This window comes from Pelobates fuscus, chromosome 13, assembly GCF_036172605.1.
Source record: "Pelobates fuscus isolate aPelFus1 chromosome 13, aPelFus1.pri, whole genome shotgun sequence".
Lineage (NCBI taxonomy): Eukaryota > Metazoa > Chordata > Amphibia > Anura > Pelobatidae > Pelobates > Pelobates fuscus.
In genome coordinates this window covers 98,147,448-98,164,058 of record NC_086329.1, presented here as the reverse complement: position 1 = coordinate 98,164,058, position 16,611 = coordinate 98,147,448, and the positions used below count along the sequence as shown (strand labels likewise).

Here is a 16,611-nt window from a genome sequence, read left to right as displayed (position 1 = left end):
CCATTCAACTTTAATGTCTTTTATCTGAAATATTATAAGGATCGGTGAGATATATTTCACTTAGAGAAATTGCTTGTTTTTAACACATATACATGTAACAGCTTCAATATGTGGACATGTCTTAGAACAATGTAACTAATACACAGTTTGTAAATGGTTCCACGTTCTTCAGCCTGCTCTGATATGTGGTATACAGATATATGTTGACTTTTACCTTCTCATCATTGTTTTTCATTTTTTTTTCTAGAGCTCTTCTCTGATCCAGAATTAAATATGGATCCATATCAGCTCACAGTAGGTGCTCCCCTGACCTTGACATGTGCCACAAGGCTTGCTCCGTACAAAACGGGCACAGAACTGCAGTTTGCTTTCTACCGAAATGGGCAGAAAGTGCAGGAATTTGGTAAATCCAATCAATACAGAGTTAAATCTAGTAAGCTGTATCACTCTGGAGATTATACATGTGAAGTGAGGACTGCAACCGACAGCGTTAGGAAAACCAGCCAAAAACTAAATATCAACATTAAAGGTGAGCATGAATTTTTATTTTTTATTTTTTTTTAAACAAGTGAAAAATTACCCCTAATCTAGGCAATTAGAACATACAGGTGATAGTCGGAAAATTAGAATATCGTGCAAAAGTTCATTTATTTCAGTAATGCAATGTAAAAGGGGAAACTAATATATGAGATAGACGCATTACATGCAAAGCAAGATAGTTCAAGCCGTGATTTGTCATAAGTGCGATGATTATGGCTTACAGCTCATGAAAACCACAAATCCACAATCAAAGTAAATTAGAATATTGTGAAAAGGTGCAATATTCTAGGCTCACAGTGTCCCACTCTAATCAGCTAAGTAAGCCATAATACCTGCAAAGGGTTTCTGAGCCTTTAAATGGTCTCTCAGTCTGATTCAGTAGGAATCACAATCATGGGGAAGACTGCTGACCTGACAGTTGTGCAGAAAACCATCATTGACACCCTCCATAGGGAGGGACAGCCTCAAAAGGTAATTGCAAAGGAAGTTGGATGTTCCCAAAGTGCTGTATCAAATCACATTAATAGAAAGTTATGTGGAAAGGAAAAGTGTGGAAGAAAAAGGTGCACAAGCAGCAGGGATGACCGCAGCCTGCAGAGGATTGTCAGGAAAAGGCCATTCAAAAGTGTTGGGGACTTTTACAAGGAGTGGACTGAGGCTGGAGTCATTGCATCAAGAGCCACCACACACAGACGGATCCTGGACATGGGCTTCAGATGTCGTATTCCTCTTGTCAAGCGGCTCCTGAACAACAAACAATGTCAGAAGCGTCTTACCTGGGCTATAGAAAAACAGACCTGGTCTGTTGCTCAGTGGTCCAAAGTCCTCTTTTCTGATGAGAGCAACTTTTGTATCTGATTTGGAAACCAAAGACCCAGAGTCTGGAGGAAGAATGGAAAGGCACACACTGCAAGATGCTTGAAGTCCACTGTGAAGTTTCCACAGTCTGTGTTGATTTGGGGAGCCACTGGTGTTGGTCCACTATGCTTCCTTAAGTCCAGGGTCAACGCAGCCGTCTACCAGGAGATTTTGGAGCTTCATACTTCCTTCCGCAGACGAGCTTTATGGGGATGCTGACTTCATTTTCCAGCAGGGCTTGGCACTTGCCCACACTTCCAAAAGCACCAAAGCCTGGTTCAATGACCGTGGGATTACTGTGCTTGATTGGCCAGCAAACTCGCCTGACCTGAACCCCATAGAGAATCTATGGAGCATTGCCAAGAGAAAGAAGAGACATGAGACCGAACAATGCAGAAGAGCTGAAGGCTGCTATTGAAGCATTCTGGTCTTCCATAACACCTGAGCAGTGCCACAGGCTGATAGCTTCCATGCCACGCCGCATTGAGGCAGTAATTGCTGCAAAAGCGGCCCAAACCAAGTACTGAGTCCATATGCATGCTTATACTTTTCAGAGGTCCGATATTGTTCTATGTACACTCCTTGCTTTATTGATTGCATGTAATATTCTAATTTACTGAGATTGTGGATTTGGGGTTTACATGAGCTGTAAGCCATAATTATCGCACTTATGACAAATCACGGTTTGAACTATCTTGCTTTGCATGTAAAGCGTCTCACATATTAGTTTCCCCTTTTACATTGCATTACTGAAATAAATGAACTTTTGCACGATATTCTAATTTTTTCGAGTATCACCTGTATATATCAAGCTCCAGAAAGTTTGTATAACCCAAGTTTCTCTGTCCTATTGAATCAAATATTCTTCTGCTCTTTGTATCACTATTTTGGTTTAACCCCTTAAGGACCAAACTTCTGGAATAAAAGGGAATCATGACATGTCACACACGTCATGTGTCCTTAAGGGGTTAAATTTAGGGATTTGAAGCAAACTGTTCTCATTATCTTACTAACAGCCAAAGGCTTGTTAATTAATATATAACCAGAAAAAATATAAATAAGTGTATAGTGTGTTTCAATCAATATGTGAGTAAGATACAAAAAAGGATCGGTATATAAGACAGTGTTTCCCCACATCTCAGAAATAATCATACATAAAAAATATATACACCAAAGTGTATATATGTCAAAGTGCAGAATTACAAAATAAACAAACGTATTCTAATGCATATGAATATCGCAGTATCTAAAAACCTAAAATAGAAACAGAAGATAAACACATAGTGTAATCTGTATAGCTGTTTTCTGTTTCTATTTTAGATTTTTAGATACTTCATATGATATTCATATGCATTAGAATACATTTGTATATTTTGTATCTTTGCACTTAGGTTTTATTTCACTCTGGTATATACATTCTTTATTTATTGTTTAATATGTATCTTTAAGAAGATTAAATACTAAGTCAGGGAAAAATGTGATGGGCAATGCTTTCATGACAAAGGATGTTTGGTAACCTAAAAGCGAGCAATTAAAAAAAAAAAAATGTAAAACTCCCAATGAGTCGAAGGCATAGGTTTGTTTCAATTTTGTTATATACTTTTAACCAATCCGCTATTATTTTAGTCTCCAGTATCTCAACTGATGCCAGTCCTGATTATTCTGATACACTTTTGTGTCTTGTGTTCCTAATTTAATATTTTATTTTTTATTTTTATTATTTTGTAGGAACTATGACCAGACCTGTGATTTCCCTCACACCAAATTGGGGGAAGATATTCACAGGAGATTCTATAACACTGACCTGTAATGTGGGATTTGAAGAAAAAGATAACCAGAGATATTATTGGTATAAAGACAAAAAATGATATCTACAAGTGAGAAGACCTTTGAGATTGATTCTGCTGTAACGGAAGACAGTGGGCTTTACCAGTGCCAAACCCGCAGGAGTGGCTTCAGTGATCCTATCACACTGGATGTCCGTAACTGTGAGTTACCTGCTTCACAGCTTAATTATTATATCTGGTATCTGTCTCAATTATCTACTCGAGAGGCAGGGCATTCTAGAAGAAACAGCATCATTCTACCTAACTCCCACTGTATATATTGTTTGCTTAAAAGTTTAAACACCCAACAAGCATCAGTGCAAAGATTTTTGGTGAAGATGCATTTTGCTGCCCCCTTTCCACATGAAGGATGCATACACTACATTTGGGCAGAGGTGCCACATAACACACAATGATAATTGGTTTGGAGCTTCTTGGAACTCATCAATGCCATGGGGCTTAAGCCCAAAACAAAGTTTGGTGAACCCACCTCAAAGCCCCACACCTGGTCCTTTACCATTAAGCCATTTAATAACTGAAATACATGCCTCTTACCACACTTGTAGATACACACATAAAGACATAGATACACAGGCACACACATAGACACAGGCACACACACAGATATTAGTATACACATTGACAGGCACATAGCGGCATCCACAGAAGCAGCCATATACAGACAGGCACATAGAGGCATCCACAGACGCAGGCATACACAGACAGGCACATAGAGACATCCACAGACACAGGCATACACAGAAATGCACATAGAGGCAGACACAAGCATACACAGACAGGTACATATAGACATACAGGCAAGGGCTTTTTCACTCAACAGTATCTTAATGGCTAATTTGCAAATTTTAGGCCACAATAGCAGAATTGGAAGAAAAAAAAAATTCACATTTTCAAAATTAATACTTTGTATAGCTTGGCTATTTTGTCCTAAATTTGGCTTGTCAATAAGCTTCAACTCACTAATTAGTGTAGAACCTCATAACCATTCCATCTCTATGTCTAAATGATCTAAAACATAACTGTAACTGATCACCTGGCACCCCGACTGGGTTACTCGGTTGAAGGATGCTCCTAGCACTTTCTGAGGGCTCCAAGACACCATAACCACTGCAAACTCCACGAACCGCCACAGCTTGGTTGGGGTCTCGCCGTCTCCTACCCACCCTGGACCTACGACAAGGCTCCAGGTACCAGTGGGTGAACCTTTCTTTCCCCAGAGAGTGAAGCAGGAACAAGCTCTTAAAAGAGTTTAGTTATTATCCAAGGGAGTATGAAGAGCATCGCAATCCCTTGTAGCTGTTTCCACCAATAAGAGACAGAACTGAAGGTTTAATGATACAGCTGCTTCTTTTATACACATCTCCCCACAAGGTTACCACCAACGTGGACCTTGTGGAACACAGGACACAACGTTACAACAGCCAATCAACACAGTACAGTACAGTCAGACACTCCCAGCTAATGCACACAAACTCTCCCCTCTGCCTGTGATACAATTACCAAACAGAATGGACTAACTTAATTACCACAGGCAGAAAATATCCAGTTTTACCCCAAGAAACACCCCCAAACAACAACATATCCCCATAAATCCTACATCCCTGGATAGCCCTGATCTGGGTGAATAACATATCCAAACATCACCCAGATCAGAGCAGGGGTTCTAAAGTTTTCTGGAAGTCACATTTGACTGACCGCAAGCATAGCTTTAATGCCCAAAACAGTTCCATAGATTTAGGCTGTGCGGCCAGTCTATCTCCTCCTCTATCCTGGGGATAATTGGCTAAAGTGGCTGTGGTAACTTAATTATCTCCAGTAACAAGAAATATCTCTAAGTCAAAAACTGTTCCAAAAAACACATGCAAATACATAACTCTTATAATACAATGTTTAACCTATATGTCCAACATATCCCCAGATAGCTTGGATCTGAGCGCTCAATATGTCCAATGTTAAAAGTGCACTATAGTACAAATAAGGGTGGGATCAGAAAATAGCAAGGGCTGATGGGAGATTGAGGAGGGACAAAGCAGCCAATTTAAACTGGTCTGGCAGTGTCCCTGGGACAACGCCCTGCTGGAGACACAATAGGACAGAAAAAAGGGGAGGGGAAAATGCACATTTTCCCATGGATTTAAAGGGGATTTAAAGTGTTTTAAAATCCAAGCAATGAAGGCAAAAGCTGCAGTTCAGGAACAGAGGGTTCTGTCTCAAGTGCCTTAAACCCCAATAAGTTACAGGGGCCATAATCAAAGGGTAGGAGGCTGACAAGCAGGTCCCTCCAAACACTCATGGCAAACTCCCTAAAAAAGGGGAGTTTGTTACAATAACAATTGATCAATATATCAGGCACTGCATTAGCTAAAATTGTCAGCTATGTTAAAACAAGAGAATGGTATCCAGGCCCTGTTCTTGTCATTTGAAATCTTAACAGACTTGCTGAACATGCAGAGACAAGGATTAATAATCGGCACGATGGAGTAAGGCTGTCTAAGAAGCAGGAGACTGTAAGTGGGTACGATTAGCAGTGGCATGTGCACAGTCGTTATTCGTCATGTGCTAAACCTATATTAAAATGACACCTGGACACCAATTTCTGTTGGAGTATAAAGTCCACAGCTTTATTAAATTATATAATTTAACAATTTAGGGTCATTGTCACAAGTATTAATTACGTCCGACCTTCTTGCCCAATACCCCCGACAATGACCCTACCAAATAACAATAATAAACATTCCAATAATGCATAATGTTTAACACATGGCCTACCAAAGATGCCCCATAGCCATATGTTTAACTGTAGGGGTGTACCCAGACACCCCTACACCCCAGGTTCGTAGCCAACAACGAGCTTGAACCTACCAACCATTTTCCACTCCGGCATACTCCAGCCTAGACCTTGGCCTGCCCACTTCCTATTCCACCTAAATCCTCTTTAACCCAGGCCCTATTCCGCCACAGCACATGACTTGACCCCCTTAAGGACATGTGCGACCCCCACCACACAGAAACAGGGCCTGGGCAATACCATCCTGAAAACCCAAATTAAGCAAATCCAAACCCACGTCTGACAGATGTACCCCATCCTTCCTAAAATACCCGGGCAGCATGCCCTCCAATTCCCTGTGACGCACAACCACGCCACCCGTCCTTCTCACAAAAACCGCCATGGTCTTATTGACCTTACCCTTACATCGCACTACCGCAGCCGGATCCCTGGCGTGTCTCCACGTAAAACAAGGCACCATTTCTGACCAAACCAATACCACGCCAGGAACCAGCTCCCGCAGCCGATCCAAATCCCTTTTCATCTTCCTCAACAGTTCCCGCTGGGGGATCAAGCCTAGGTCGTTCCCCCCACCGTGAACCAATATTACGTTTGGGAATGACCCCCATTTTAACCTTTTTAACAATTCATTACTGATGCTCTGCCAACTGAAACCCCTGAACCCCAACCACATTAGAACCACCCGTCTCCATAGGGAAGCCCAGTTGCGCTCCGTTTCTTCTCATTGCGTCCCTCATCCGTGCCCAATGCACGTATGAATGTCCAATCAGCCATACCAACCGACCTAAAATAGATAAAACAGTGAACAGCAGAGCAATCTTAACAATAAACGCCCCAGCCCCCCGTTACACCAACCTGTCAGGTCTAACGTACGAGCGGAACCGAATGGATTCCCACCTCCCTATCTGCTTGATCCGCTCGTCTCCCAGAACTATACGAGCCAACTCTCTTGCAGCCCCAATTCTAAAAGAATGTGTCCCAAACTGCATGGGGTCCAGGCCCAACTTACACAACCCTGCGCGAAATATCCTAATGAACTGAAAACCGGACAACGTCTTACCATCAGCATGAATGAAGAAACAGCCTTCCCTCTTGGGGCGAACTTCCAAGAACTCGGCACCGCAAGCCACCGGGCAAACCCTAGACCCTGGCACCGAGCATCCCTTACCGAAAACGTCTGTCTTCGAGTGGCACAACTTAATCAGCACCCTATCTTCACTGACCGCCACGTCTCCCCACCGTAGCCCACCAACCCCCGCTTTGTTGATGCTAAGAAGTTCCCCAATTCGGAATGCCCCAAAGAAAGCCCAGACAAACGCCCCGGAAAACAACACCACCTCATATTCAGAGTAACATAAGGTCGGCAGAGCCTCCACTAGCCCTTGCAGCACCACAATTACACCGGCCTCCTCGTATCCACTGATTTCTTACCCTTCCGAAAACCTCTTATGGCTTGCCTCACCAGGAAATGTTTCGTTATATCCTCCCATCCGTTAAACTTGAATAAGAAGGCCAACGCCGACATGTGCCTGTCTACCATAGCTGGAGACGCCTTTCTGGCAAATAGTCGACACAGTACACATAACATGTCTAGCCACTGTCCTGCTGAATGGTCCCCTTCCACTTGTGCCACTGTCTCTTCCCACTCTTGCCAAACCTTTTCATATGCCGCCCAGGTGCCCGGCGCTAGGGAACTCCTTATGAACTCCCCAAGATGTCCCGAGCTGCCACATTTCTGCCGGACATGCCAGTCCCTCCTCTCGTGCTTCCAGAGCTGCTTCCCGAAAACGTTTCCACTGTGAACGAGACATCGCATCAGCCACTATATTCAAGAAACCCGGAACGTGCCCTGCCCTGAACACTATATTGCTAGACATACATAGAAGTACCAAATGCCTTAATAACCGTATCACTGCAGGTGATGATGCAGACAAACCGTTGATAGCCTGGACCACTGCCATATTATCTGAATAAAAGACCACTTTTTTGTTTGCGAGCTGTTTACCCCATAATGAAAAAATGAAAAATTCCAGGAACGCTAGGTTCCTTATCAGCAAGCTCGCCTTCCACTCCGCCGGCCATTCTTCGGCGCACCATTGTCCCGCTAAATAAGCCCCGAACCCCACGCTCCCGGAAGCGTCTGTGAACAAGTCCATGTCTTTGGAGGATACCCCTGGCTCCCGAAAAAACACTTTACCTTTAAATTCCCTTAGAAACCTTTCCCAAACCCCCAGATCCGCTCTCATATCTGCCGAAACCTTAACATAATGATTCGGCATCCGCACTCCACTCATCGCCTGGGCCATCTGCCTACAAAAAACTGCCCGTAGGAATCACTTGACATGCAAAATTTAGACTCCCCAATAGGGACTGCAGTCCCCGTAAGGTCACCTTTTCTCGCATGCCTCACCGTATCCACTAGCTGACAAAGCTTAAGTAGTTTGCCCGCGGGCAATCTGCATTCGTCTTCCACCGAGTCAATCTCCAAACCGAGGAAACTGAGGCATGAGGTGGGGCCGACCGTCTTATCCCCTGCCAAGGGAACCCCAAAAGAGTGCGCCACCCATTACCAGTATCTGGCCACACCGCTCGGACTCCGCCGGCCCCACGCACAAAAAATCGTCGAGGTAATGCACGATTGACCCCCCGGCCGACTCCCGCTGCACCACCCATTCCAAAAAGGTGCTAAACTTTTCGAAATAGGAACACGAGATGGAACAGCCCATTGGTAGACACAAGTCTATGAAGAAACCCCCTTCGAAGAAACACCCTAGTAGGTGGTGACATTCCGGATGTATGGGGAGTAGCCGAAATGCTGCTTCCACATCCACCTTCGCCATCAGTGCGGCGTGTCCCGCTCTCCGACCCAACTCGCCCGCATGATCGAATGATGCATAGGATATGGAACACAGTGCCGCGTCGACATCATAATTTACCGAAGTCCCGTGCGGGCGCGATAAATGATGTATCAGACGAAATTTGCCCTCCTCCTTTTTAGGGACCACCCCCAGCCGAGACACACGTAAATCGTCTAGCGGCGGGATGCAAATGGCCCTGCCATCCCCCCCATTTGGACTTCTTTCATTAACTTTTCCCATACAACCCCCGGGTGTTCGCGAACCGATTTAAGGTTTGCACACATGGTTCCCGGACCCTTGATCCTGAATGGGATAACAAAACCCTCTGTAAAACCTCGCCATAAAAATCTCACGTCTTCCTGGTTACCATACTGCCTTAGCCAAGGCAGCATCGCGCCAACCTTCACCGGCGACGTTCCCAGTCGCAACGGCCATGGCTGTTGACAATGCTGTACCCCCAAGGTTGGATTTCCCTTTCTTAAAGCACCTGTTGACTCCATGATTGCCCCCGCATCAGGAACATTTATGTTTAAATCTACACGAAGCCCCCCACTTGCACTGCCCCTCGTTGTAGAGCTAGCAGAACCCCTTTTTCTGTCCGGCCGACACGGCGCCTCCTGTGGCCACACCGTCCGTCCCCTGAAAAGGCGCATTTTTCTGCGCCATCATTATTTTCATCCATAAAGGCAGGTCCATCTGATCCCACCTCATGCTAGGATTCGCCGTCAAGCGCTGGCGAAATTGTTCGTCGTACTGCCACCATGCTAAGCCCTCATAAGTCCTGTAGGCATCCCCTATCCCGTCCAAATAACAGAAAAGCTGTGAGCATCGTTCTGGGTACTTTTCCTCGACTACGCTTGCCAAAATACAAAAGGCTCTGAGCCAGTTCCCAAAAGTCTTAGGTATCTTTCGATACCGCCGCTTTTTCTCTTCCTCCTCTTTTTTGGCATCTTTCTTATCCTCCTCCTTCAAGTTGAGGAATTCCTTGAGCGGAAGCAAGGAGAAGATTTCCATGAATTCCCCTCTCCCAATTTTTTCTTTTACCTCCGCTTTCAGGTGACACCCCAATGGCCCCACGAAGGACACACACACACTTTTTGCCGTGCCATGTCCGCTATTTTGCCACCCCCTGCTGCCTGCTGTCCTGACCCGTCCGCCTTTTCGGTTACCAACTCCGCTTCCCCGGTTTCGCCGACACCCGACCTGCGTGCCAATGTCACCTCAGCCCCCCCTCTCCTTATCTCTCCCGCTCTCTGGCGACCATACCCTTCCGAACCACAGAGGTGACCCCTCTTCTCCCGCCCAGGTGTTTAGGAACGATTTTAGACAACCCAGTAAGGTCCCAGTGTGTGGTGCAATTCGTGACTCACCGCCAGGTTGCTTTCCTTCCGTCCGCCTTGCCAGGCTCCGGAGAATCCGGTTGCTGCCGACTCCAGTCCGCCTGGCCCCTCCTCGAGACCGTAGGTGAAACACTCCTTGACCTGCCGCGAGAATATAACCTGGGTAGTCTTTCCTCATGTCCCAGGTCCCAGCTATGTAATAAATGGTTAACTAGCTGTCTAGCACAAATATTATGTTGGTTATTGATTTTTATATGAAAACTGTGTTTCTCTCTACCAAGTGATAATCCCATTAGCAATGCATTCTGGGATAATTATCTCCTTGGTACAGCAATGTATGGTGGGTATTCTGTGTGTAAAACCCAGTTCCCCATGTAGTCCCCTACTGGACAAACCCTGCATTGTGACTTGGGAAACCCCTTACATTTGTAACCACATAAATACTGTGCCTGTAATTAAAAACCTCAGTTGACCTCCAAGCTATGTGTCGTCTAGTTCTTGGGAGGAAGGGATTGTAACTACGCTACCTGCATTTTGCCGGTTTTGGACCTGCTTCATCCTGTCTACCAGCGGAGATACCGTGGATACTACTACTACTCCGCTACATCTTCTAAGCAGGTTTTAAGAGCTCATCACACACCTCAACACGAGGTATCCCTGTATATGAATGTACTCCTGCCATTGTGATTAGTATTTATTGTTTTAATTTTGAGCGTAGTATTCATTGTTAATTATTTAGTGATAAAATAACTGTAAAATAATTGTAAAAGTCTGTATGTATAAATATATATTTTATTTGCACACCTCTTCATAAATATACACATATTTTTGTAGAAATAACAGGAAGCCATACTACTTATAATTTTTACATCTTATGTAGTAAATTCAGGTTATTGTATAAAATATACACTCAGACATGCCAATTGATCATTGGGTGTGAAAAGGTTAAAAATTATTATTATTTTGAGAAAAGACATCATTACATCAAGACAAAATAGTCCTGTTTTTAATTTAACTATTGATTTTTAATAATAAGGAATCAGATAATTTATGCATATGGACTGAAATGTATATTGCACTCTGTATTTGTATTCTTTTTTCATAACCCACTCTGTAATATTATGAAATTATTTTTGATCTCTCTCTTGTCAGTATACTTGTATTTATGTCATATTTACCATCTGTATAATTTCCATGTAAGCTCATTAGAAAAGTAAATGCAGGTTCAATATTAGACATTCACATTTGCACGGCGATATTCTGGCAGAATGTCATGTCAATTAGGGTAATTTCGGACAGCCTATCAGAGTAAAGTATCTGCCCTTATATGCCCACAACCGACATGGAGTCGGCAGCACGTCCTGAGAAAGCCGTGATACAGTGAAACGCGTCGACGTCATACAAGGGTGAGGAGCTTGCGGAGGTTGGAACCCACGGCGGCAAACAGCTCTATCAAGTACACAGCATCATCTCCACTGCCTGCAGCAGTTTGAGAGGTCCAACCCGACCGGAGGAGTTCCCAGCAGCCCACCCACAGACTTACAAATAAGCTGAAGTTGTGAGTAACGGCGTATGCCATGTGACTAACCACCCAATCGAGTAAGAGGCAGAGATTTATACTGCTCTCTTTTCCTGTCTCTACTACTGCATCTTTTTAATGCACTTTATGTCTCGTTTTTAAAGCATTTTATGTCCTTTTTAATGCACTTTATGTCCCATGTTTAAAGCACTTTATGTTTCATTCAAATCTGCATGTAGCAGAAAATAAAATTGTCTAATTTTAACATACTCTCTTATTGGATATAAGGGTGCATTGATTGAAGCTCTTCTTAAAACACCATAAGATTATCTGAGATTAAGGTTATTTTATATTGAAATTAATTATAGAAATATGGTTATTTGATTAATGGTAGCAATCTGCACTATTATTTTATCCTTTGTATCTTTTTTATATATCCCATAACCTTTGGAAGGAAAAACTAAATCTGTTGACAGTTTGTATATATATTTTCTTAACTATTACTGTATAGAACACTGCTCCACTTATTATCACACATTGTTTTGCATTGGTTAATTTGGGGAATACACCTGAGTGTGTAGCGGTTTCATATACACAGATTCAAGGGCACTATTCAGCACCCAGATTTTCTGTTTTATATATACACACATTCTTTTGGGATATGGAAACACTGATAGGTGTGTCCTGGAGGGTTAATATATATATTGGCTTATAAATATACTTATTGGCTTATATTTATATACTTCCTATAAAATATAGAGCTCAATTTAAAATTCTGGTTCTTGCTTTCAAATCGTTACATAATGCTGCTCCCATCTAGCTATCCTCCCTTATACACAAGTATGTCCCGTCTAGGCCCTTACGATCTGCTGAAGACTTACGTCTATCTTCTGTCCGTACTCCCACCTCTGATGCTCGCCTTCAAGATTTCTCGCGGGCTGCACCGTTCCTGTGGAACTCGCTTCCCTCCTCCGTTAGATGCTCACCCAGTGTCCACGCCTTCAAAAAATCGTTAAAAACACACTTCTTCATAAAAGCGTATCAATTAAACTGTTAATAGCTCCCAACTGATTCCTCTTCTGCAACTGTCACTAGTCTAATACTATCCTTACCTTTTTGTGTCAATTTACCCCACTCCCTCTAGCATGTAAGCTCATTGAGCAGGGCCCTCAACCCCTCTGTTCCTGTGTGTCCAACTTGTCTGGTTACAACTACATGTCTGTTCGTCCACCCATTGTAAAGCGCTGCGGAATTTAACGGCGCTCTATAAATAATATAATAATAATAAATTTACCATTTTCCTATTTTAGATAATATCATTGTGCAGACACCTTATTATGTGTATGAAGGGGACTCCCTGGAATTGAAATGTAAACAGAAAACAGGGTATTTTGAATTTTCCTCCCAGTTCTACCACGGTGACAAGCTCCTTCAGTCAAACTCTGGTTTTCACTCACCGCTTCATAATGTGAATATCTCTGCTTCGGGGACATACAGTTGTAAATGTTGTAAATCTAATTACTATTACAAAGGCTCTGCAAATGTCATCGTACAAGGTAAATACTGTTGAGTTTTTTTGCTGGTTTAATATGTTTGTTATAACTGACTGTATCAGACATGTAATTCTTACAAAGTATACCATGTATGTTTTACCCTATGAGACAGTGTTATTGATATACAGTATACTTACATCTGTATATGTTTCTGATCGTTATCTTTATGATATCTGAAATCCCACATAGGGATGGGACCAGAAACAGGCCATCTGCAATGGATAAGGGTAGCAGGGTCCATAAACTAGGACCAGATTGAGAATGTCAATCAAGAGATGAACAACTACAGAGATCATTTGGGGTTTGAAAGAGGTAGTCATTGATAAGAAAAAGGTGAATTATACTAGGAATAGGTGCATTGCAGAATAGAACTGAGATCTCAGTCTGTAATGGAAAAGTTCGGGAATTGCATATAAAGTATGCTCATTAAGGTTTCAATTAGAGCTCCCCCCAACTAAACTCAATGGAGATGCATCCAAAATTCTAGGATAAATAATAGTCATATCACTGAAAGTGCTGATATTAATAGTTTAATTTTAGTTTATTTCTTGTAATTCGGTCAATACACATATTCGTTATTGTATTTTCTAGAGCTCTTCACTGATCCTCAAGTACATGTGAGCCCATATCCTCCTAATTTAGGAGCCGCCACAAGTCTGACGTGTGACACAAGCCTTGCCCTGCTCAGAGCAGACACAGAATTACAGTTTGCTTTCTATAGAAATGGAAACATTTTAAAGGATTTCAGTAAATCTAATAGATATATCATTGCACACCTTTCTAAGTACGAGTTTGGAAATTATACTTGTGATGCAAAAACTTCAACTGGGAGTGTAAAGAAAGCCAGTCGAAAATCAAATATCGAGATTGCAGGTGAGATTGGAATGACTGAGTGATGACTAGACCTAAATATAGGTTGGTAGACCAGTGGGTAATGAACAGTTTTATCTTGTCCTGCTGCTAGTTTCTGCATTGGGGTTTTCACTCTAGCAATGTTTCTCAAAATCAATCTGTAGGGTAATTAAAATTCACATTAATTTTATCTTTAAATCCAAGAGTTTTAGTACCATCCTGAAAGGACCCAACAGTCATGTGCACTCAAAAACCAAACATTGGCATTCCCTTGTATGCTTGTAGGTCCCTCTTTGTGTCTCAGGAGTCTCTTAGAAGTACACAACACATCAGTGGGGGATACACAGCAGTTCTTCCTCTAACATTACATTTATAAAACCCAACACACCTCTAAGAAGATGGATGAGGAAATAGATGAAGATATTCTCTACCATTTTGCTAATTTACTCCTACTGGCCATGTGTTCAAATACAGGGGAGGATCCTACTACCACCACTGGCAGGTCCTCTCTATTAAAAGCTCCCATCCTACTTCTATTATGGAATATTTCAATATTGGCAACCACAGGCATATCAGGTGGGGGAAGATGATAAATAGATACTCTCAGAAGTTGTATGAGCTCATCTTAATCTCCATATGTATTCACTTATCAGTATGACCGACATAGTAGCAACTGCCTAGCGGTAGCAGCAAAAAGAGAACCAATCCACTGAGTACCTTCTTAATTTGTAACTCTCCAGAAGCAGATTTGGAACTACTGGATGTCCATTCAGAAGATGTATCTAGAGACTCATTAATATTGTGAATAGAGTCCTGAATTTTGCCCCCAGATGTTCAAATTATTATAGCTATTTGGGACGGAGTATATCAGAAGTATTGTGAATAAATCTCTATCCATCAATTTTATTATTCTCAATTTTTTTTCTCTCTTTAATCAGTCATAACCTCCTACAATGTACTAACAAGTGAACACTACTAATGTTTTTGTTTTTTCCTACCTTGCCGTATAATTGGTTTTGTAGAAGCCTGGGCCAGACCTTTAATTATAGTCACACCAAACACAGGAAAGATTTTCAAAGGGGAATCTATAACTCTGACATGCGATACTGCAAATGAAGAATATGAGAAGTATTACTGGTACAAAAACAATAATGCAATTAGGCATCGATATAAAACGTTCATTATATCAGCTGAAGAGGAAAACAGTGGTGTCTATCAGTGCATGATTTACGGTTATTATAAAAGTGAGCCTTTCACACTGATAGTTAACGAAGGTGAGTACTTACCTTACAATCTGCCTCTGTTTTCTAACTTTCCAGGTTTACAATTATTGTTCGTATCAATTATCTTATTATATTTAAGTGTCTTTTACAGCATGATTTTTATTATGATTTTATTGTTTAAATATTGTGATAAAGTTTTATTTAACAGCAAGTGTATTGGAGATTGTCTTTTGTAACATCTAACATTAAAAAAAACAAAAAAAACAGGAGCACTCAAAATAAATTTTAGTATAATATAAGACTATTATGTGAGCCCATAATTCATAAATACAGAAAAATAAAAAGAAGAATACAATCTGTAATAATATGTGCATCTCTATAATGTACCAACTCACAATATTCAGAGCCAGTACATAAGACCCTTTTGTGGTTTATAGATTCTACTACACTTTCCTCATGGAATGAGACAGGTGGTTAAACCTCCTTAGGACTCCCCACTCCTTCCCCCACACCCAAAAAAAGATAACAGTATTTAGTGCAGAATATGGAGATATAACTTTAAGTGGAATCTATAGTGGTGCTTGGTCACTGCTCCGCCTCCTCCAAAGTCATCCGACAGGGGGGATCATGAGCACGTGTGCCAAGAGCATTAGGACCTCCCCTTAGGGAAGCAGTGAATCAATGCTTTCCTATAGGGTTTTCACTGGTGCTGGATGTCCTCATGCAGAGCGTGAGGACATCCAGCGTCAGTTAGGCGATCTGTAGTTCATTAGCATCCAGGAAGTGCCTCTAGTGACTGTCTGATTCACAGTCTTAGTCTTAGTCTTAGTCTTTCTATAAAACGACAATATTTTACATTGTAGGACTAAGTGGTCTGCACCCAGACCACTTCAATGGAGCTGAAGTGGAGCTGAAGTGGTTTGGGTGACTATAGTGTCCCCTTTAATAACAACCCACAGTTGGGCATGCTCCCACATTTAATGGGAGTTTATCCCTTTGGGGATGCATGGGACATCCCGGGTCAGTGAAATCCCCATAGGAAAGTACAGAGTTTTCCTATGGCGAGGGCCTTATGCGCATGCAGCGCTCGCCGCACATGCGCATCAGCACCCTCGCTGGATGATGGTGGAGCGCCAAGGGAGATAAGTGCTGGAATCGGGTGCAAACAGTAAGAGTTTTAAAACTCTTTCAAGGTCAGGGGAGCCACGAGTGAGAGGAGAAGGAGGGGGAGCA

General features: G+C 42.3%; 1 protein-coding gene across 1 annotated transcript in view; it reads left to right on the top strand.

Annotated features, from left to right (window-relative positions):
- LOC134582662 (high affinity immunoglobulin gamma Fc receptor I-like) overlaps window positions 1-3,195 on the top strand; it is a 32,876-nt gene extending 29,681 nt beyond the window's left edge. The window contains exons 7-9 of the mRNA XM_063439315.1: window positions 248-529; window positions 3,127-3,143; window positions 3,184-3,195. Of these exons, the coding sequence (XP_063295385.1) occupies window positions 248-529; window positions 3,127-3,143; window positions 3,184-3,195 (311 nt within the window). The remainder of the gene's footprint in view (window positions 1-247; window positions 530-3,126; window positions 3,144-3,183) is intronic.
- Window positions 3,196-16,611: the final 13,416 nt, after the last annotated feature.